The sequence below is a fragment of the Erithacus rubecula genome, assembly GCF_903797595.1.
Source record: "Erithacus rubecula genome assembly, chromosome: 6".
Lineage (NCBI taxonomy): Eukaryota > Metazoa > Chordata > Aves > Passeriformes > Muscicapidae > Erithacus > Erithacus rubecula.
The window spans coordinates 36,926,541-36,948,521 of record NC_136688.1 but is presented as its reverse complement, the minus strand read 5'-3'; the positions used below and the strand labels follow the sequence as shown (position 1 = coordinate 36,948,521).

The following is a 21,981-nucleotide window of genomic DNA, read 5'->3' as shown; positions in this document are numbered from 1 at the left end:
CCGGACTCGCCTCCCACTGCTTTCCGAGGGGAGCGCCGGTCCCTGCAGCGAAGCCCCTTGGCCGGGAGCTGCGGCGGGCGGCTGGGAGTCCTCTGCGCTCCCATGGCTTGATCCACGGGGCGCGCCCCCCGTGAAACATCGCCCCCATCGGCCACTGGTACCGCTGCCCTGCAGCTGGGCACCGAGCGCTGCCTGCCGCTGCGGGCTTGCGTTTGAACGGCACGCTGGACTGCTTGCTTCTGTATCGTGTTTTCTTCTAAGTGGCGGCCACCGAGGCTGGGCAAAGCCCGACTGCAGCTTGGCGGAGGGACGGAGCCCCCAGTGAAAGGATGAGGGGAGGTGAAGCTGAGAGAAGGTGCTTGTCCCGGGGAGCTGCCGCCGGGTGTCCCCGAACCTTGCCCAGACTGTCAGCATCCTCTCCCGTGGGACGCCGGTCCTTGGCTTCGTTTGCTGCCTCTTTCGGCAGATGAAGCGGCGGTCTACAGGGATGGTGCGGCTAAATAGACGCCCCGTGTTTGATCTTTTCTCCCTCTCCCCAGCTGGAGTCATTTCACACACACACACCCCGCCCGAGAGGATATTCCCTGGGTTAGTACAATGCACACTGGTGATTAAAGAAAAACAACAAAAAACACCCCTACCCCTCTCCCGACTCTTCCTTTTGGACCGAGCAAGCTCCCCATCATCTTTCTCGAGAAAAAGGTACACCTTCCATCTACCATGGCCAGGATACCCAAAAAACCCATCCCAGAGATCCCATTCCTTAACGCACACACCCGCCAGCCTTCCCCGCCGAGACCTCAGGCGAGGTGTGAAAAGTGCCCCGTTGAGGGTAGGAAACCTGCCAACAAGACGAGAATTTGGGATAGCACTGCTATCCCGGCAACTAAAAAAAAATAACGACTTAAATTCCTTCCAGATTTAAAGAAAGAGGCAAGAGAGGGGGGGAAATAAAGAAGGAGAAGTGGGGAGGGGGCACTCGGCATGCTCTGCGGATGTCCTGGGAGGATTCACTTTGTCTGCGGATAGAAGGGACGCTGGTGGCTTCGGTGGCGGATGGAGGGGGGTGGTTGTTGGTCATCCACATGCCACCCAAGATGTTATTCACTGCTAACAATTACCATTATCTGTCCCCACTTTTGGCTAATCAGACAGAATATGTAATGATGACGCCTGTTTCCTGCTGTCTTTGGGAGGTAACGGGTTATTCTCTCATGGGGGTGGCGGGAGGGGGGGTTACACCTACTCCCATTAGGGCTTTAGCACTTGACTAATTCAGGTACTTAGCATCCTATAGACAGGGACGGTTTGAAAGCAGGCAGTGTTTGCAGTGGGGAGGACTGTTTATATAAACAGGACACCTCTGTAAACGACACTAATATTTGGGGTTAGGTGGCGATGGAAAGGAAGGTCCTCTTGATCCGAGAGGTTCCCCAGTAACTGGACACAATCATTTTCTCGCAGCTTTTAAGGAAGGGGATTCGGTTTGGGGTGATATTTTTTGGGGGGGGTGTGCACAATCTACCATGGCCACATCTGGCAGGATCAGTTTTACAGTGAGGAGCATTTTGGATTTACCAGAGCAGGATGCTAATAGCATAAAGCAAGCCTCTGACCATCACCACTCAGCGGAGAACTACAGCGGCTCGCCGTATCGAGGGTGGATAGAAACAGACAGAAACCACTATCCCTGTGAGTATAAAACGGACAGGAATGCTCCATCTCCGCAAAATTACCTTTTATTTGTTTCCCCCCCTTCCTTTGAGGAAGATGCGAAGCAGCGAACTGACAGTGTACATAGCCTACAGGATCGGGGAGATACAGGCTGGTAATTTTATAAAATATTACTGAACTGCAACAACGAACTAGCAGAAATGTCCCGGCCACGATTTTAAGACAGAAAAGGGGGTTTGGGGTTTGGTGTGTGTTATTTTAGGAGGTTTTGAGGGGGAATTTTTTGGTAGGTCTGTGCATGTTCCCAGCTATCTCAGAAACCAAAGCCTCAGGCTGTGTCCACCTCTCTCTGTGCGCTTATCGTTTAAGCTCACTTTCCGGATTATTTTTTACCGCCGCTTCACTATTGCAAAAAATCCCGATTTTTTGTGCTGAAGGGTTTGAGGCCACCCTACGCTCCGCAGAGGAAAGCCGAGCATCCTCCCGTGCCTCGCCTGGCGAGCTGTCGCGGAGCGCCCTGCGCGCCACCGCCCAGACCCACGCACCTGCCGCCGCGGCGGGCAGGCTGCAGCTCGCAAACCCAGCTGTGCAGCACATTGGTCGCACCTCGCACACACATATTGTGCTGCAGCTATACGGCGTTTAATGTACACCTGTGTGTATACACACAGGGAGCGCAGGGGGAGATCGTCCTTTGAATGGGTGCTAGAACACCACCGAGATAAGTTAAATGTTAAGGTAATAGAGCGGAGAGTGAAAAGCAGTTATGAGAGGACCAGGCAGCCCCATATTCTGTTTCAGTAGCCAGGAAACGCGAGGGCTGGCAGCCCGCAATCCCCGGGCTGTGCGCGGCGGAGCGATCGTGCTCCCGAGGGGATTGCCGGCGGGGAAAAGCGGGTCACCCACGGGAGGACAGCACTCTCCATCCCGTGGGCTAGGTTCGATGTATTCCTGGGGTTAGCTCACATCTCTCTTAACTGTTGGGATTAATCCGCCCCGCTAGATAGCCAGGGCTCTCCCTGCGAGAGGCGTTTCAACTCTCGGCGGCCTCCTCGGTACCTGCCTCGCTCTCCGGCCCCGGCTGCTCCCTCTCTCTAACCCACTCGCTGTCCTCAGCTTCCGACGAGAGCGGCCCGGAGATGAGCTTGCCCGACTCCACCCAAAGGTCGCTCCCTGCCCGCGGCTCGGAGGCCGAGGAGAAGAAGAAGAAGCGGCGGGTGCTCTTCTCCAAGGCGCAGACGCTGGAGCTGGAGCGGCGGTTCCGGCAGCAGCGATACCTTTCGGCGCCGGAGCGGGAGCAGCTGGCCCGGCTGCTGAGCCTCACCCCCACACAGGTGAAGATCTGGTTCCAGAACCACCGCTACAAGATGAAGCGGGCGCGAAGCGAGGGCCCCGGCAGCCCGCAGCCGCGCCCGCCCGCCCTGCTGCGCCGGGTGGTGGTGCCGGTGCTGGTGCGGGACGGGGAGCCCTGCCGCGGCTGCCCCGCCAGCCCACCGGCGCCCGCGGCCCGGCCCAAGCTGGGCTGCGCCCTGGCGGGATGCAGCGCCCAGGCCGCCCTCGCCCTGCAGGGCTACCGAGCCTGCCCGCCCGCCGCCGCCCTCGGCGTCTTCCCCGCGTACCAGCACTTAGCGCATCCCGCCGTGGTCTCCTGGGGATGGTGACAGCGGCACTTTGCCCTCTGGGGCCGGACTCATCCCACGGGCGGGGGCGGCCCGCCCCAGCCCCGGGCTGTGGCGCGGGGAAGGCGCCGGGGCACCGCGGGCCGGGCGGCGGAGCGCGGCTCCGGGGCGGCCAAAGGCCCGGACGGAGCTGGCCGGAGCCACGCTCCCCTGCGCCGGCCTCACCCGAGGGCGAGGGTGCCGCGTGAGGCGCGAATTTTGTAAAGCCTCTGCTCCTCCTCCTCCTGTTCGAGAGATTCCATGTTAAAAATTAATGATCATCTTAGACACTTAGTGTATTTTAAAATAGTTGACTCTTCCAGCGACTAATAAAATGATTTTTCGCAAGTAAGTTTGTCCCGGCGGAGAAGTGTAGTTGTGACGGTTCAAAAAGATTCCTGTTTCGTAGGCTTGACTTCTGTGCTATAAAATCTTAAATAGTTGTCTCCTGTCGAATTTGACTTCCAGGTTCGTTTATTTTATCTATATGAGCCGGTAAACGGTAAATAAATTTTGCTGCAAGCATCTCACTGTAAACGCGGTGATAATTCCTACGAGAAGCGTGAGCCCGGAGCCTCCCTCTCTGGAGACCCCCGCTCCCCACGACTTTGCGTTTTAAGCGGCGATGTCTTCCTTAGAGCCACTAAGACAGGATTCAGAATTAAAACAATCTTTCCGTTAGCCTGAAACCATTCCAAATTCCGACTGGGGAAGGATAGCAAAAAAAAATTATGTTTTGTGATAAACTATCGATTTTATTATTTCGGGGTGAAAATAATTATATATCTTTTCTGCCAACCGCCAATGGAGGAAAAGCCTTAAAACATCCTACAGAGCTAAACCCAGGTCCCTGAAATAAGGACTAGACCGACTGCTTCCATCCCTCCAACAGCACCTGCGGACCACGGACGCGGAGGGAATATTTGGGATAAAGACTCCACCGGGACTGATGCAGACAAAGCCAAGGAAAAGGTCGACGGAAAGGGACCCGCAAAAGATATCTGAGTGGGGATTTTATCACATTTTTTAAAATTTCTTCCCTGGAAGGGCACAATTTTGGACGAGGTATGTCTCTGACATGTAGTGTGCTGCCTAGACATCGTGGGGAGCCCACGGAGAGCGAAGCTGGGAGGTGCTGCTGATGTCGTCGCGGATGAGGAGGCGACCAAAAGCACACACTGGTTTCCGTGGGAGATTTTGGCCGCCTCCGCCGCCAGAATGGCCCCGCTCTCCTCCCAGCCCTATCTTACACAGAGTTCAGCACTCCCCACCTGGGCGGCTTGTTGTCGCCTCTGTCCTCGGTGAGGGAGGATCAGACCCAGCGACAGAGCAGGACAGGCTGGGGAGAAGGAAGGGACGCCAGTCCTCCCACCTACATCCCTTCCCTGCTTGGACAGGGAACCGTGTGCTAAGACGAAGGCGCAGAGCGGATCAGGCCTCTGGGCTGTGATAGCTTCTGTGTCACCTGGGTTTGGTTTTATTGTTTGGTTGGTTGTTGGGTTTTGATTTTTTTTTTTTTTTTTTGGTTGTTGTTGTTGTCTTTCCCCCGCCCCTTTCCCTTTATTTTTCCTCCTGCCATCCGAAATCTCTTTTTTTTTTCGTCTCAGCTGCTGGCCACCTTGTCTCCCATATGGATGGGGTTATCTTAGAAGAATCTCCCAGAGAATCGCTCCTTAAACCTCCTTTTGTCTTGGAGGTTGAAAAGACCATTGTTGTGCATGAAAAGGACCTAGACAAAATCCGCACTGTTTCAATTCAGGACTGTTTAATCAGTCCCTAGTGACAATTTTATGGGTTTTAGGCGGTACAATAGCATCTTTTAAAACCTTGTGGCCTTCATGAAAACAAAGGGCTTGAATTTTATGGGCTTACAACTCCAATTAGAACAGTGCCAATGTGTATGGGAGATTATCAAATTTGTATCATAAAACCCTTCTATAATAAATGATTACTGGAAGCTGGGGAGGGGCGGAGGGGAGAAAGGACTCAGACTTCAAGCAATGGACTTTGTCGCATGTAGTTTTAAAAGTACAGATGCTGCCTTCCATTTTAACCCTTTGTGACCCAGCTATGCAGCAGTATCATCTGTAGAAGTAGTGCGACATTAGAAAAGGAAACAAAGACAACGGGACCAGACTGCTCGTCCTCAGCACAAATCTACCCTGCCGAGTGTTTACAGCATCTCACCTGGAAGGGTCCTTCCCTAGCTCCTCGCTCATCTGAGCTGCTGTCCTGTCCAGGAACCCACACATGGCCATATGAAGGCTCTGTAAAATAGGAGGGCTTCCTTAAATTACTGCTTTTATGATCTACTGTGCATCCAGGTAATGGCAGGGGGTGTCCCTTCCCAATCCCAGGTTGCAGTGATTTTCTCTGATCACTGGCTGCAATGTCACCTGATCTGGGTTTCTTCATAAAAAATATGCTATTTGCACATTTTGTTGTGCTGTGTTGCCTTTTATCAAATCCAGGGAATGGGAAAGGTGCAACTCCCAGGCACAGGCAAAGGCTAACGAGGTGCTCTTGCAGGGTGAGTGAAGTCATTTCAGCAGGGTTGCAGAGAAGATGGCAGAGTCATGGTCAAGCATAGAGAAAAGCAACTCCCTTATTTTAATGCATCCAAGTAGAAAGAAAAATGTATTAAATAATGAAACAATTCAATAGTCCAAGGAGATTTACAGTAAAGAAAAGTTGTGGAGGGGATAGGGTGGGGCCGAAAGTATTATGTTTTCCTGACAGAAACAAATTAATCTGTCCAATTTTAAGCGCATTTAGCAAGGAAAATAGTTAATTTTGCCAATGGTTAAGCTGTATCTAGGAGATACTTAACAAGTGCCATTGATAACAGCTTTAGGGCAAGAGGAACTTAGTGCCTTTCAGTGTATTTTCGGTTACTTTGACTTATTTTTTGATAAGGCATAATATAATCCCAGCTGTTGGTTTGGATTTTTTTGCCTCCTCCTCAAAGGGGTGAATGCACAGTTTCTGCCTTTTTCTTTCCCCCCATCAGGTCTTATTGTTACTTTCACCCTGCAAACAGACCAGTGAATTTCACTGAAGCTAATGAATAAGCATACCATGATCAAGACCTAATGCCACCTTCAGCTAATGAAATGCATTGCTAACATCTACAAACATACTCCTGGGTGCTTTATTCTTAGTCAGTAAATAAACTATTGGTTTTGCAAAGGCCCAGCCCTGTTTCAGTGGGAGCCCCTGGGCTCATGCTTGTTAACTTAGAACTAAGACACTAAAACAAGTCACCAGATTGCCTCTATTTTTTGGACAATAGTTTTGAAAGAGCATATGATCAAGCCCCTTTGTGATACTTCATGAACAAATTGAGTGTGTCCCTGCCAATGCACATCCATCATTTGTCTTTATATATATATATACCACCATGCATTTTAAAAATTACAACAGATTAAAAACATTACTTCTGAAGCAGAACTCTGCCATGCTCCAAACACTCTTGTGATTGATCAATCAATCACTCTTGTGATTGTGAAATCACTCTCACTGATTTAGGAAAGGGTCCTGGCAGCGTTGCAGAATGTATGTTTTGGTTAATGACCCATCTGGACTGGGTTGTTAACTAAGTGTAGGTCAGGTCTGTGAAAACTTTTGGAATTACATACTCTTGTGCCTTGTAGCATTTCATAGGAATAGGCCTTCCACCTCTGCTGGGAGCTCAGCTGATGCTCTAGGATCACAATGAGCTCTCTTTGCTTTCAATAACAGGTGGTGTCCAACTCTTTGTGGAGAAGCCTAGTTCTGGCTCTCCCTGTACTCAGTGACCTTCACAAGTTGCAGTTCATTGTTTGAGATAATATCTTACTGGACTTGAGTCCCTGATAGCTGCTGCTTCTTGAGAAATGGGAACAGCTAAGATACAAGGAATAGCAGTTTCTGAGCCTTAGTCATGGTACTCAGACTTTCTACAAAAGCCTAGAAATTGCAATTTCCTTTTCCTCAGATAGTGCTTCCAATCCCTGAGCATTGGACCAGTCCCATACATATTGGCCATCAGGTAGTGAACTCTGTCACTACAAGGGCAGAATTCTTGCCATGAACAAAGAATTTAAAAACAAAGACTCCACTTCACTTACTGGACATTAAAAAAAAAAAAAAAAAAAAAAAAAAAAAAGACAAAACCTCAAGTGCCACCAATATCAGCAATGGCAGGAGGACCCCAGACACCTCATGTAACTTTCAGGAGGCTTCTGACTCACTGTGCTGGTTTTGGCTGGGATGAAGTTAATGTCCTTACAGTGGCTCGTTTTCATATTGCCCCACTAGTAAGAAAGCTGTGGGTGTACAAGAATGTGGGAGGAGACACAGCTGGGACAGGTGATCCCCACTAATCAAAGGGATATCCCATGTCATAGGGCATCATGCTCAAGCATATAAAGCTGGAGGAAGGAGGAGGGAAAGACCTCTGGAATTTGTTTCCCCTAGTAACTGTTATATTGATGGAGCTCTGATGAACACTTGCCTGCCCATGAGAAGAAGTGAGTTGTTTTGCTTTGTGTAATTTTTGTTTTCCTTCTTAAACTGCTTTATCCCAACCCAATAATTTTCCCGCTTTTTCCTTTCAATTCTCTCCCCCATCCCCTCAGTGGCAGAATGAGCAACTGGCTTTGTGGTATTTAGTTGCTGGCTGGAATTAAACTGAGTTTAAAACAAACCTCTTGTGGGAAAGGAGGTAATGGATGGAGTTACCCATAGCAGAAAAGTTGCTTTATGTTCCTCAAGCATAGAGCTCAAGTAACACTCAAGAGCAGAGGAGCTCAGATCAACAGCAACACTATTAAAATGATTTTGAAAATCACACATCTACTGGGTGTAACAAGCCTAAAGAGATCTCTGTCTGCCACTAAGCACAGATTACTGAGCTATGAGAACAGGTTGCTTTTTATCATATTCAGGCTCACAATTGCCTTCTAAAAGATGAAGGAAATCAGCTGTCTAGACCAAGGATGTTGGCAGTTGTGCCAGTTTTCATCCTGTTTTCTCCAGTGCTTTTCTATTTAAAAGAGGTCATAAAGTGTTCTGGAAAAAGCAAAAATATCTCCATAACACAGCTATAAGTTTTTCAATATTCAGGGCCAACACAGAGAAAAGTCCATTTCTGACATACACTGGTTTCAGGCTGCCTTCCTGAATAAAATGAGACCTAATAATTTATTTCTTCACAAGTCTTTGCTCAATCTAATCTTAAACTTCAGAGTTAAAGATCCTCTTCAGAATCTGACAGAATTTGATTCTAGATGAGTAATACTTCAAAAGAGAGAAGAAACAGAGAAACACAGTAAAAAGACATAGGAAAACCAGTAACAACAGTGAAAAAAATAAATCTCCTCACCACTTTTGGTGCACAGGATGCATTTTCATGGGACTGTCCATGCTGGTTTTGAACAGTCAATGGCATCTCCCATGCAGGACAGCCCTGCTGATCAATTCACAGTGTGGACAAAAATGATTTCTTGACATTCCCACAATGCAATATTTGTTGACAGGAAGCATCTGACTTTTTATACTGGGAATGCAGTTTTGCTCTTATGTCCTTATTTTCCTGTTTGAGTTGGTGGGGGCATTGTAAGGTGGTGGCTTTATGATATTCAAGACTAATCACAATTTTATTAAATCATGAATATAACCACTCAAAAGTATAATAAAATATTGATCTGGAGAGAAAAAAACCCTTCTGTTGTTTGTGTGCATTCGTGTAGAGCTCCTAATTGGACACATCTGTTTTCTGCAAAATGCAGTCTATGATGATTGCTTTGCCATCACACTTCAGCAAACTCCTCTGCTACTGCCCACTGGGCATCATTTGGGAGGTTCTCATGATTTCTTCATTTCTCTGTTGCTTTCAGGGAGTTTCATGTTATCAGACATCCTTCTGTGCTATTTTTATGTACAATTAAAGGTGGATGTGACTACTTTTACTCAGCTTTTCCCTTTATTTCTCCTACACTGGCCTCAGGATGCTACTGTTGGGATCTTTAATGTTGAAGTTCTGCCTTCATCCCCACAAGTATTTCCTGTGTGCATAGTTTACCTGCTTTCTACTGGTGGCTGAGATGATGTTAATATTCTTTCCTCCCTCCCTATTTTCTTTTTAAACCAGGAATTCAGTACTCTCTTTTCTTTGCTCATGTCCAATATAATGATCTTGGAGAAATAATTTTGGTACTATGTAACCTTCAGACTCAATGTGTCTGTGTCTGTGAATACTGCCACATTTTTGTGTTCAAATTTGGCTACAGAAAAATAACTTTGTCTATGCTTCAAAGAAACCTAGATTTTGTTATTGTTTTCATCTTTGAGTACTATAGTTTAAGTGTTCCTTGGGCAACAGAGAGTTGAGTTTTTGAGTACACTGAAATTCTGAAATTTCAAGACACTACAGGAATATTATTCTGGTGTTTATTTTTAAAAAATATGTTGAAGCACCCAAGAGCCATTGTGGAAGAGCTGCAGGAAAGATGAAGTCTTGGCCATCATCCTGATGGAGTGAAGGTTGGGGGTCAATGTCCTGTCTATTCCAGCTTACCAAAGAGGCTGATGAAGCAACTGAAGCAAAAGCACTCAGAAAACATAATCTTGTGCATAAAAGACCTTTCTGTTCAGCTGGCAAAGTTTAATGAAGTACAATAGTTTAAAAAAACCTATTCTGAAATTTGTTGCCACTCATAACTAGTAGAATAATAAGGTCTTTTTTTTACCAGGATTTGGTGACAAAATTCCTGACTCTGAAAAAAATTCATGGAATATTTGAACAAACATGTTCTCATTTTGTCACAGATATTTGCCTTGTGCTGAGAATGAATTCCAGGGATCCCCATGGCTCATAGTGCATTAGAGATGACAGTGCCTGCTCAGAACTGACCCTTCTGATCTTTAAGTATGAACATTTATATTTGCTACCTGGTGGGCTCCAGGTACCAGAATGCCAATTATCACCACTCTTGGTCTACTTTCCTTTCAGATAATCGTGAAAGAGCCAAATCAATCAGTATCAAAAAGAGGGTTTTGCACCAGGTGTAGCTAGAAAGCTCTTCAATGCTGCAGTTGCATATGCCAGCCACCAGGTAAATGGCTTGCCTAGAAGAGTTGCTGCATTTGGGGTAGATGCAGCTGCAAGGGTAGTGGTGAGGCTGTCAGCAGTACAGGCTCTTGTTTGCTGCATGATGTGGCCCCACAGCCCACACTGCTGGTGGCAGGTGCTGGCTCTCCTGGGCTGCTTGAAAAATCTGCAGCCAGCTGCACATAACACTCCATGTGTCTCCTTCTAGCAGCACCCACCCACCAGTGTGCAGATATCCTAAGGCAGTGATGACAGCAGAAGGGCTGATCCTCACCCTGCTCCCCAGCACCTTTTCCCCTGTGCTACAGCAGCACGAAAATCACCCACGCTGTCTGAGGTCTCCCTTTGATCTCCTTTTGTCCTTTCTCCCTCTAGCACTGACTTCACAGAAAATAGGGGCTGCTAAGGACATCTTCAGACTAGGTTTCCAAGGGCACCTTGTAACAGCTGGGAAAAGAGTTGAAAAACCAGGAGGCTGAGGAAATGTGTGTGTCTGTCTTGCTTTTTCTTTCCTCTTTCCTTGCTCTCTCTCTCTCCACCATCAGGCTATGCCTACTATGGAATCAGGCCAGTAGCTGCTCCTAACAGCCTCACTTTGCATTTTTCACTATTGTCACTGTATCAGCCAATCATGTGAAAAAAATGGCATATTGACTTGGCAGGTGCTTCTGTTTTGAACATGATTAAATAACTTTTTATTGTCATCTTCAAAGCATTTTTACAGTCATTTACTGAGTGAAAGGGGCTCTGATTTTGTGAGTATCTGCCAGAATATGTTTGATCCTGTCATCATTTCTTCAGAAAATCACACGCCTGTAGCTAGAGCGCAAGATATGGTAAGTGCATGAATTGTCCATTGCACTCTGCACTTACAACACTGCCTTCATTGTCAATGATAACAACAGCAGGGGAGAGATCTTGGGAGTTAAACTACCTGCTGTTTTCTCCTTGATGTTTGAGCTCTTGGATGCTGCATGAATCTCAGAGATGCAAGGAGTCACTTCTTTGTTGATGCCCTCTTTTATGGGTTGTTTAAACATGGTATGCTGTTGTAATTAGAGCTGATGAGAAAGGAGGATTTCTATTTCACAGGAGATGTTGGGTGTTTTATTGTGCATCAGCATGGCAGAATTACAGCACTGATGGAGACCTGGGCCATGCTGTGCTGCTGTTATTGGAGCTGCTCAGCGAATTTCCCTTGGACACCCGAGTTCCCATCAAGCTCCCACATATTGAACAGTATTCACATGTACCCTCAAATTTCCCAATTCCACTGAATCAGCACTTTGCTGCAAAAATACAGTTAGAGCACTCCCTGTCAGCATGATCTATCTATGCAACAGCCTTCATTGACCTTCATCTGGGCTTACAGTTTCTGTGCACATCAAAATAGAAGTACTTCTTGCTAGATGAGTTAGACTAGTAATATTGTGTGCATGAAGAGTTACAAGTAGCACATCTTTGTTTAAATTTAGCAGTAACCAGCTGGCCACATTCTGTAGGAAGCAGGAAGGGAGGAATCACAGGGAGGAAGGGATCTGATGAAAAATCAAGCAGAGGCTATAAAAACATTTCTCTAAAATGGCAGTATAATGAAAAAGGGATGCCAAGCAAAGAGCTTACTGATCATCTGTGTATCACTCATAACATACTTCAGCTAGCTCAGCCCTTGGTTTGGAGGGGACATGCAGGTGTTGGGAAGGATTGCTTCCCACACATTGTATTTTCTGTAGTATTTCCACAGACAAAACTTATTTGCACTTCATTAGCACCCTTTGAGACAGGCTGTTAAAGCACAAGGTGAAAAAGGCAGAAAGTTGAAGAAAATGAGCATCAGCATTCCTGAAGACAACAAAAATGAGGCTGAAAGCAGAGGCTTGACTCTCAAAACCCCCCTGTGGACTAAGTGGTTCCATCTTTCCCTCATTTTCGTTCTCCTTAGTCCCACAGGACTTCTGCTCTTTAACTATTGCTCTGCCATCTGTGCTTCTTTCAATGCTGGCTGTGCCAGAGCCTTTGACCACCATTACTTTTCCTCTCATACAATTATTAACAGAGAAATGAAGCTCATATAAAATCAGTTCCCATGGAACAATTTGAAAGACAAAAGAGGCTGTTAATAATAACAATGTCCTTTGACATTGCAACTGAGCAGCTCCTCACATCACAAAGGCAAAACCATTTGCTTTCAGGACTTTTTTCTTTTGATTGGAAATGGAAAAGGAAGGAGACTGTTGGAGATACCTAAGACTCACATGAATATCTGTAACTGTGCAGGGTCTGGCTGAGCTGGAGTGGTAGAGCAGCTTCGTGGGCACCAGGTGTCCAGCCAAGGTCAACCCACCACACTAATGAAAGAATCTTTCTGGCTGTATTACTGTGTTTATGTGCCTGTGCCACATGTTCAAGAGCATGCTACACAAGTGTTAAAAAGCAATGAGTCAGATCTCAAAAAACATGAGGCCAATGAAAATAATCATGACATTTAAAGAAAAAGGGATAACTTTTTTGCCTCCCAGTTTCTGTTTGAAGAGAAATTTTGTTACATTTTAAATGTTGTTTGATCCATTTTGGCTTTTCAGAAAAGATCTTTCAGCCCAGTGAGAATTAAAATGGCTTGTGTTTGCATGTGTTGCAACTTCATCACTTGACCTCGAGGACTGGGACACTGAAAATATTACAGACAGAGCTGTGAAAATCATGAGTTGATGAATTCTACATTTTCAAAGGCCTGTTATAAAATAATCTGTCCCTCATGTGTTCAGCTGTGATGGAAATGTCCCTTCAGCCTTAACCCTACCTTTAAAAGCATCATGAGCCCTCTACTCAGGTGGTGCTCACCACCATAGCAGCAGGAACATCATCCATCCATCCATCCATCCATCCATCCATCCATCCATCCATCCATCCATCCATCCATCCATCCATTCCCAGCTGAAGGTTTGACCTGATTAATTTAATCACCTGACACTGATGTATTTGTAATAGACGTTTCCCCCTTCAAATGTACACAGCTCTAGTCCATAGCCTTTGACTAAAGAGCTATCTTTATTTGTCAGAACAGTCCATTGCCAGCATCTGCATTCCAAATTAGCAACAGATCCTTTGAAACAGTGGCTCCCCATGCACATATTTCCCTTCAAAACCCAGCTTAAGGGTATTGGCCCTCTGGATTGATTGGAGCAGCACCCATGAAGTTGCAGGGGCAGCCATGCCACAAATGTGGAGAGATTCACAGGACTTTCACTGTGCACCTTGCACAGGCCAAAAGCCACATGGCACTCCTGAAGCCCCATAATTCCCCAGGACACTTGTACATTATAACAAGTGTTAGACTCTACATTAACAGCTGGTGCCCTAATGTAAAAAAAAAAAAAAAAAAAAAAAAAAAAAAAGAGGAAACTTGGGAGATCTGGAGTCTCAGATGTGGTCACTGCACAGCTAGACAACGTGCAGGTGAAATGGCTGGAGAGGCATAAGGACTGCAGCCACTGAGAGTGTGATTTTTGTGGTCACCCTCCTGGGCACCTTTGCTATTTGATCTGACTTTGTGAAGCCAGAGCAGCATATATATGGTAGGTCATGTGGAAGAAGAGTCTGACTTATATTTGCTGAAATATATTTCTTAACTGCTAAATATTGTACGGAGTAAAAGAAAAGGGTTTTTTCTACCTTGCTAATCAGGAAAGAGGTAGATCTTAGCAAAGAGACAATTATGGAAATCAGGAAGCAATTTAATTGTCTGAAAACAGCTTAATTAGGAAGAATATAATTTTCTTAAATGATAGTAATCATTTTCCTGGGGATTAAGAATAGCAGATCTTAACTTCAATGAAAATGACTTTTGCTATCAGAAACAAAAGCAATTGAAAAAATAATGAAAATAAATAGGTTAATTTTAACATTTTTGCTGTTGTTGTATGTCTGTGGTTTTGGGGGATTTTTATTTTGTTTTGTTTTTGGGGCTTTTGTTTGGTTGGGGTTTTTTTGTTTATTTTGTTTACTGTGTAGATATGAAACCAGTATTTACCTATAGCAGAACATCTAAGCCTGTCAGCAGGGGAATGGCTCCACATTGCAGCAGGTGCTTACTAAATATATGGCAATAAACCTTATTCACTGGCCACAAGAGAAGAAAAATAACACAGTAAGCAAGTAAATGCATTGAGGATGCAGTGTTGCTGGACATGACACACTTCAGAAAACACTCAACACTGCTGGGGGTGTACTTGGAAGCCAAGTATACAGTCTAAAAGCTCCTGCACTGACCTGTACTTTTGGAATGATAGGTAAGGCCTGTCTTGTTCAGGGAAGCACTTTAGCACTTGTTTAACTTCAATGAAAACCTCATGATCTGCCTCATGCTTATCCAGAGGCTATTTCCTAGGAGAAATAAGAAACAATTGTCCCATACGCAAACATATTTGTCTTTTTTATTTGCAAAGTTCACCCTTCAAACACCAGGACATCCCAGAATGTAGGCAGCTGCTGGGGCTTATTTACACTGATACAAACTTTAGGTAACTGATTATACTGAATTTTTCCAATGAAATCTCTGCCTCAGCGTATAAATTACTGGAAATCCTTAAGAAGGCAATTGCACAATGTTTTGTGTTTTTCCAGCTCTTCACATTATTTTCCCAAGTTGAAACATACACATATGGCAGAAATATTTTCTCTTTCCTGTCAATAGCACAGTGAGATACTGGAACAGGTTGTCCAGAGAAGTTGTGGATGCCCCAGCCCAGAAAATGTTCAAGACTGGGTTGGATGGGGCCCTGAGCAACCCAGTCTAGTGGAAGATGTTCCTGCCCATGGCAGGGGGGCTGGAACTGGAGGATCTTTAAGGACCTTTCCAACTCAAGCCATTCTATGATCCAATGATTCAACGGCAACATGGCTGAGTTAATCTATCCGTTTGTTGAAGCTTGAAGGGCCATCCATTTCCCTCCCCATTCCTGGCACCCAAAGTATATGGGAGAAAGTGAATAAAAAGGGCAACCATAAAACGCAATCCATATTCCTTTGAAAAATTGCTCATTAAAAATACATTTTCATACTGCCACAGGAAAGGAGTACAGCAAGGACTGAAAAATGCTGGTACTACAGAATGAATAGGGAAAAGGTAGCTGGGAAGCAGAGCCTGAAAGAGATTTAGTAAATCAGTTCAGTGGAAACTGACATACAAATACAGGGTGAAAAAGGCTTGTGTAATCCTTGGATTTTGAAGAAAGCCAGAGGAAGGAAGTTACTTCACTCCACCTCTGTTTCTGATGAGATCAGTGCTAGATCACTATGTCTACTGGCTGTATCCAGATCTTCAAAACACATTGCAGGAGAACATGTAAACAAGAGCCACAAACCAACCCAAGAAAGATCAAAATAAAAAGCTGATATACTTGAAAAATTATCTCAACTTAGCTTAACAAAAACAAGACTGAAACATCATTTCATTGTATCATAAAGATCTCTTCCCAGAGACACACAGGGTTATTATGAGAATAATTATGTGAAGGTATTTTATTCCTGAACTCTTTGCAGTAATAGGGTTGATCCACAGGATCAGCTGTGCTCTAGTCTTCCTAGAGGACACCCCTCTTCAATCTAGGCAGAAAGTCAGAACAAAAATGGAGGCTGAAAACCACACAACCCCAATCTTGGAGCAGCTCATACCATTGGAAATGTGCAAGTAACTGACTGATGTAAAGACTTTTAAAGAAGACTGGAGCCCCTGTGCAATCCACATTTAAGGCTCAAGGCAGAGTGACATGGAATGACTGGTGACATAGAGGAGGCCAGGCAACACAATTAATTGCTTTCTGTTTTTATTCTTGTCAGTGTAAATCAGGGCACAAGCAATATTACTGATAGGTCTGGGCTGAACACTGTGGCTCTGAGTCCAGTTTTGCAGACTAGATCTTCAGAGCAGGCAAGCAGGATGGCTTTGAGGAGAACTGCAGAAAAGAGGATGTAACCCCACTTTCCAAGGTAAATTCTAACTCAAGCATTGCATCTTAAATCTTAACCTTCCCACTCAACCATTGTGATTGGAGAAGCTGTTGTTTTGGCTTGTATTTCTCCTTGTGAAGCAGGTTTTTTTCAAGCTGAGTAGCACCTTTCACCAGCAGTGCTCAGGCTGAGACTAAAAATCCTACTTGTAGACTAAGTCACTACTTGATGCAAGAATGGCTGTGGCAGAATCTGGCTGCAGTGCTGCTCTTGTGTTGAGAAGCACTTTAGTCACCATCAGCCCTTGTTTGTTTTCAAGAAGTTCTTGAAAGAGTCAAGAAGTTCTTCATGCAGGCATGTAAGATCTAAGAAAATATATTATGCAAAATGTGTCTTAAATTATGTTTAAAGGAGATTTTTTTAAGCCACACAGGTTCTTAACTGGTTATGTGAATGCTGAAGTTTAGTTTTTATCCTTCATGCCTTCTGGAGTTGACAGACTGTGCTCAGCAGCACAGAATATGAAAAGCTCCTCTGACACCTGCTCAGCCTCACTGAATTCTTTTTAAGATGCCAATGCAGAAGCAATTACATTTTATTTCAAACTGCAGTTGTGGGATTTCTGTAATTTTCTTTCTTTTTTCCTTTTTCTCCCCAGTATATTTCTACTTGTTAAGCTTTCTTTCTGAACTAGAGCAGAGATTTTATTGTTGTGTTGGATTTCCTTACAGAATATGGATCCCCAGGCACAATCCCTCCTTGCAAAGATGCTGCCCATGTGGAAACTGAGGGACAGATGTGTGAGGGAAAAGGCTGGTTGCCCATATCTTGGACACTAGATGAGAATGTATAACTTCAAAAAGCAAACCTCTTCCCAAGGGAGCCACTGCAGCTGCATTCTTACCTCACACAGACTGAAAACCAAAGTGGGAACAGATCTGCTCTGGGATCCATAGGGATGAAAAGACACAATAGGCAACCTGAGAGCATCTCTAGAGATGTTAAGCTTCAACAAATAACTGCAGGACCAAACCCTGGCCCTTTCCACCATGCAGGGACTGGCACAACCAAGGATGGAGGACACACATATTTCCTGTGAGAGCACAGACCTGCAAGCCTGGGGAAAAGACAACTGTTTTAGCAGGGGTTGAACTGTACAGTCAGACAATACAATTCCCACTAAATAATGCATTTTTCCATATATAATCCCAGAGAGAACAGCAAATTGCTGGGAATCTGCAGAGAGGTGAGTTGGAGAATTCCATGAGTATAGAAACTGTACACTGAGATAAGTGTGAGGGTAAAAACAATGGCTATAGCTACAGTGAAATTATAAAAACCAATAGAAAGAATAGAAAGGGAAAATGGGTGGATGACAAGTTGACCATCAGCCAACAGTGTGTCCTTGGGGCCAGGAGGAGCAATGGCATCCTGGGGTGTATGAGGAAGAGTGGGGCCTGCATGTTGTTGGAGGTGATCCTCCCTGTTTACTCCACCCTTTTTGGGAGGAAAGAGTGAAAGCCAGAAGATTGGGCAAAGAGGAGGGAATAGTTTTGTGCAAAGTGAGCTTGCCATTGGGAATGCTAAAAATGTTGATGTAGGAAAACTCCATTTATTATACCTAGTGTGCTCATCCTCTGCCTGTTTTGAGTAGAATTCCTGTGTAGAGCTCTCACAGACAGGTTTGAGCCTCCTGCTGGGAGAGAGAGAGAGATCATAAAAGCACAGCCTTGTGATAAACTGCACATGGTGAAGCCCTTTGATATATTTCCCACTGCCCACTAGGAAGAACTAAGCTTAATGGAGCCTGTGTCCCTGTGTCTCTTTTCTCCAGAATGAGCTAAGCCTAACACAGCCTGTGTCCCCATGTGTCTCTTTTCTCCAGGATGAGCTAAGCCTAAGAGAACCTGCATCCCTGAGTGTCTTTGCTGTCCAGCATACTTAGGGAGGTGATTAAATAAATCTACTCTGCATTTCAGCCATGATTTGGTGGTTTCCCTGGTTACCTGGATGTCCATATTCACACAGCCTTAGTAAGGCCACCTCTGGGATATTAGATTCAACACTGGTCTTCACAGTTCAAGAAAGACAAGGACTTACTGGAAAGAGTCCAGCAGAGGCCACAGAAATGAAAAGGGGTCTGTGGCTTCTCAGTTATGAGGAGCCTGCAGGGGCTGAGCCTGTTTAGTCTGGAGAGGAGACTGAGGGGGAATCTCATCAGTGCATGTAAATATCTCAAAGACAGGTGCCAAGAGAATGGTGCCAGACTTTTGATTGTGCCCAGCAACAGGATGAGGAGTAATGGCCATAAACTAAACCACAAGAATTTCCTCCTCAACATAAGGAACAATTTCTTTGCATTGAAGGTGGCAGAGCACTGGAATGTCATGGAGTCTTCCTCTCCGGAGGCATTCAAAGCCCACCTGGACACATTCCTGTGTACTCTGCAAGAGGTGACCCTGCTTTTGCAGGGAGGTTGGACTAACTGGTCTGTAGAGGTCTCTTCTAACTCTAACTATTGTGTGATTCTGTGAAATCTCTTTGTGAGTGGGTGTAAGGACACTTCTGTTTGCCTTGCTGGAGTCAGGTCAGTGCAGAAAGAGCTTATCCTACCCCTGCTAGAACAAGTGAGTGGAGCATCCACACAAACCCAGAACAAACCAGAGACTCAATAGAACATTGAAATTCATTTCCAGATTAGCATATGATACAGGGCATTGCTCAAACCACCCAGACCAAACATTTCTCTTGTGACCCTAAGACAAAGTTCTGGCACACCAGCAGGTAGACAAGCCAACAAGCCACTGTACCACCTCAGAACAGGTTTACTGTTTACAGGTTTACAGGTCAATTACTATAAGTGGTTACTAGTTTTTGTAAGAGGACCAAGAAATATAAGCTAATAAAAATATCCCTGCTCCTAAATGGAAAACTGAATATGAGGCTATACACAGTTCTGAGATTTTTATATGATGAGGTAAGAATCAGCAGAGTCTCAGAAAATCTGATTATTGTGGAGCCACTGAGAATAGCACAACACAGCTGGGCCACTAGAAGTGGAAAAAGAAATCACCAGTGTGTAATGGACTACAATACTGGTTGTACAAGTGAATAAATGATAGGGCTGTCCTGATCAAATAAAAATATGCTTCATAGATGAATATACACTTCTGTGGCCATGAAAGGAAGCATGAAAGAGAGATTTTGCCTAAGAAGTTGAAACAGTTTCTCCTTTCAGGTATAAGAAGAAATTATATAAAATGGATACAGACTTCATTTGAAGCCTGTAAGGGCAGGAGCATGACTGAGTGAAACTAGAGGATGGGTAGATGAACCTCTCATGAACCATTAACATGGAATAGGATTAAGTATGCTAAAATTGAAATGAGAAGCCTGACCATTTGAAGCTGACAGCTTTAAAAATCTAACAAAACCCCAGTGTGATGCTGGGAAGAGGCAAGGACAAACTGATTTTTTTGTAATTTCAGGTGGCCTAAGCAGATGGTCCACTCACTTCACAGTAAAATTAAAATTAATTTAGATCAAATGGGAATTCCCCACAATATATGCCTTTAAATACTGGTGAGCAGGGTGAGGGCAGTGACAGCCAAACCTCCTACAGCCAAATGAAAACCTAGATGAAGGATTCATTCTCAAAACATCACAAATCTGTGATTTATGAGTTGCTAGAGCAAGATCCTCTTTAAAAAAAAAAAAACCCAAAACTCTGCTGCTACATGACCTGGCTTCTTCAAAACAAAAATCCACCCAGCAAAGTAGATATGTCTCCAGCTATCAAAGTAAAACATGCAATGATGACCTGGTGGGGCAGCCCCAGTTCTGAGCCTTGTTGCTTAACTCAATCTGGCCAGCCAAGATTATGCTGCTATTTTAGAATTAAAATGGAATGAAGAGAAGCCAGTGGCAGGAATCAGCAGGGAGGAACATCAGCAAGAACAATGAAAGGGACAAGATTTTGCATTATGGAGATGATTAGGCACCTGTATGCCTGGCCTTTTAGCCTTTTGGCCTTTTGCAGAAGGCTGCTCTCCTTGCTTAACAAGTGTTTATATCACTGAAAAGGCCTGTAGGTTTCTTAGCCCACCTGCCAACCGTGTTTATCTTTCCCAAAACTTTGATTTCCTTCTTTTTACTTTTATTTTTTAATCTAAAAGCAGTCAGAACTGTTGTTATGGTGAGTTTGCTACCGTGCGTTCTGTTTTAAATAGATGCAGCTTTTTTGCTTCTAAAAACATTGAATGAGGGTTCATGTTTGATATACAAATACATATGTTCAGGACATCTAAGTACATAAGTTTCTCATAATTTGCATGTTGTACCACCTGAAATCAAGGGGAAAGTTCCCTGTAGTTCCTCATGCAAATGTAAATGGAATATTCTGTTCATGGAAGGACACCACAACAAGAAAGCAGAGATTCAACCTTAATTTCTAAAGATACTTCCAAGAAAAGAAATGAAAATTACACCCAAAATGCTAAATTAAGAGCTCTAGGCATGGATTATTATGTTCTACTGCAGTACAAAAGAAGAGGTGGGTTTTTTCCCTGTGAATTAAAGAAAGGTTTGTATTATGCACAACTCACTCGCTATCTGCCTAATCCCCTAGAGGGCAGTATGACCTAAAAATAAATTAAACTGAGCTAGGCAATTAGGGTTTTCCAAAGGCTAGTTATGTTAAATAGGACTACATTTCCTCCTTCCTCTGGCAAATTTCCACAAAGGTACAAGAAACAGAGAGATACTTAGAGTTTCCAAATTACATGAGAAAACCAATATTATAAGATTGGCGATATAATCCTGTATTAATTTCTTTACCTCATATAATACGTATATTTAATTTTGCAAACTGTCAAAGCCAAGTGTGCTGTACTTAAACATCCTCTCAGGTGGTTTTCTAAGAAGGGTTTTATTTCTTTGATTTAGAATGATCACTTTTCTGAGTGCTAGCCTTAAGATTTTGCCTGTTTCTACCATTGATCCAAAAAGTTGATCCAGAGGTATCCAAGCACAAGGAAGGTAGGGAGCAGTGGCTAATTAATCAGACTTTTCTGGGATTTAGTGCTCTAAGGTAGCCCAAATGTTCATCACATTACTACAACTGTCCAATCCTCCAGGCTCCTTTTGTTGTCTGAATGAGGGAGGGATGTGTGTCTTTATCAAAATGAGGAAATCTATATCCTGTAAGCCTTGATTTGTATTATGTAGGATATGAGAATCACAAACCACTTTTGTTTTCCAAGCATGAACATCATGTTTGACATTAAAAGAAATAATGAAGAGCAAGTTTAATCACGTAGTGACTGTTTGGCTAATATAAATACAGCTCCTATTCATTTCATTCACTTCCCATACAGAGTTTCATTTCCTGGTTAACCAAGGTTCTATTTCCTTGATTTTCTGAGCAAGGACAATACACACACACCCCAACAGACCACATTTGGTGCACACAACTTTGGTACACACAGCTCAGCTGTAATTTAACTTAACAATCATAGAATCATAGAATACACTGAGTTGGAAGGGATGCATTAGGATCATTGAGTCTAATTCCTGTCCCTACAAAAGACACTCCAGGAATCACAGCAT

General features: G+C 44.4%; 1 protein-coding gene across 1 annotated transcript; it reads left to right on the top strand.

Moving 5' to 3' along the window:
- Positions 1–1,289: 1,289 nt before the first annotated feature.
- NKX2-8 (NK2 homeobox 8) lies at positions 1,290–3,409 on the top strand. Its single transcript, XM_079309363.1, has 2 exons — positions 1,290–1,692; positions 2,791–3,409. The coding sequence occupies exons 1-2, from the start codon at positions 1,527–1,529 to the stop codon at positions 3,333–3,335; spliced, it is 711 nt and encodes a 236-aa protein (XP_079165489.1). The 5' UTR covers positions 1,290–1,526; the 3' UTR covers positions 3,336–3,409.
- Positions 3,410–21,981: the final 18,572 nt, after the last annotated feature.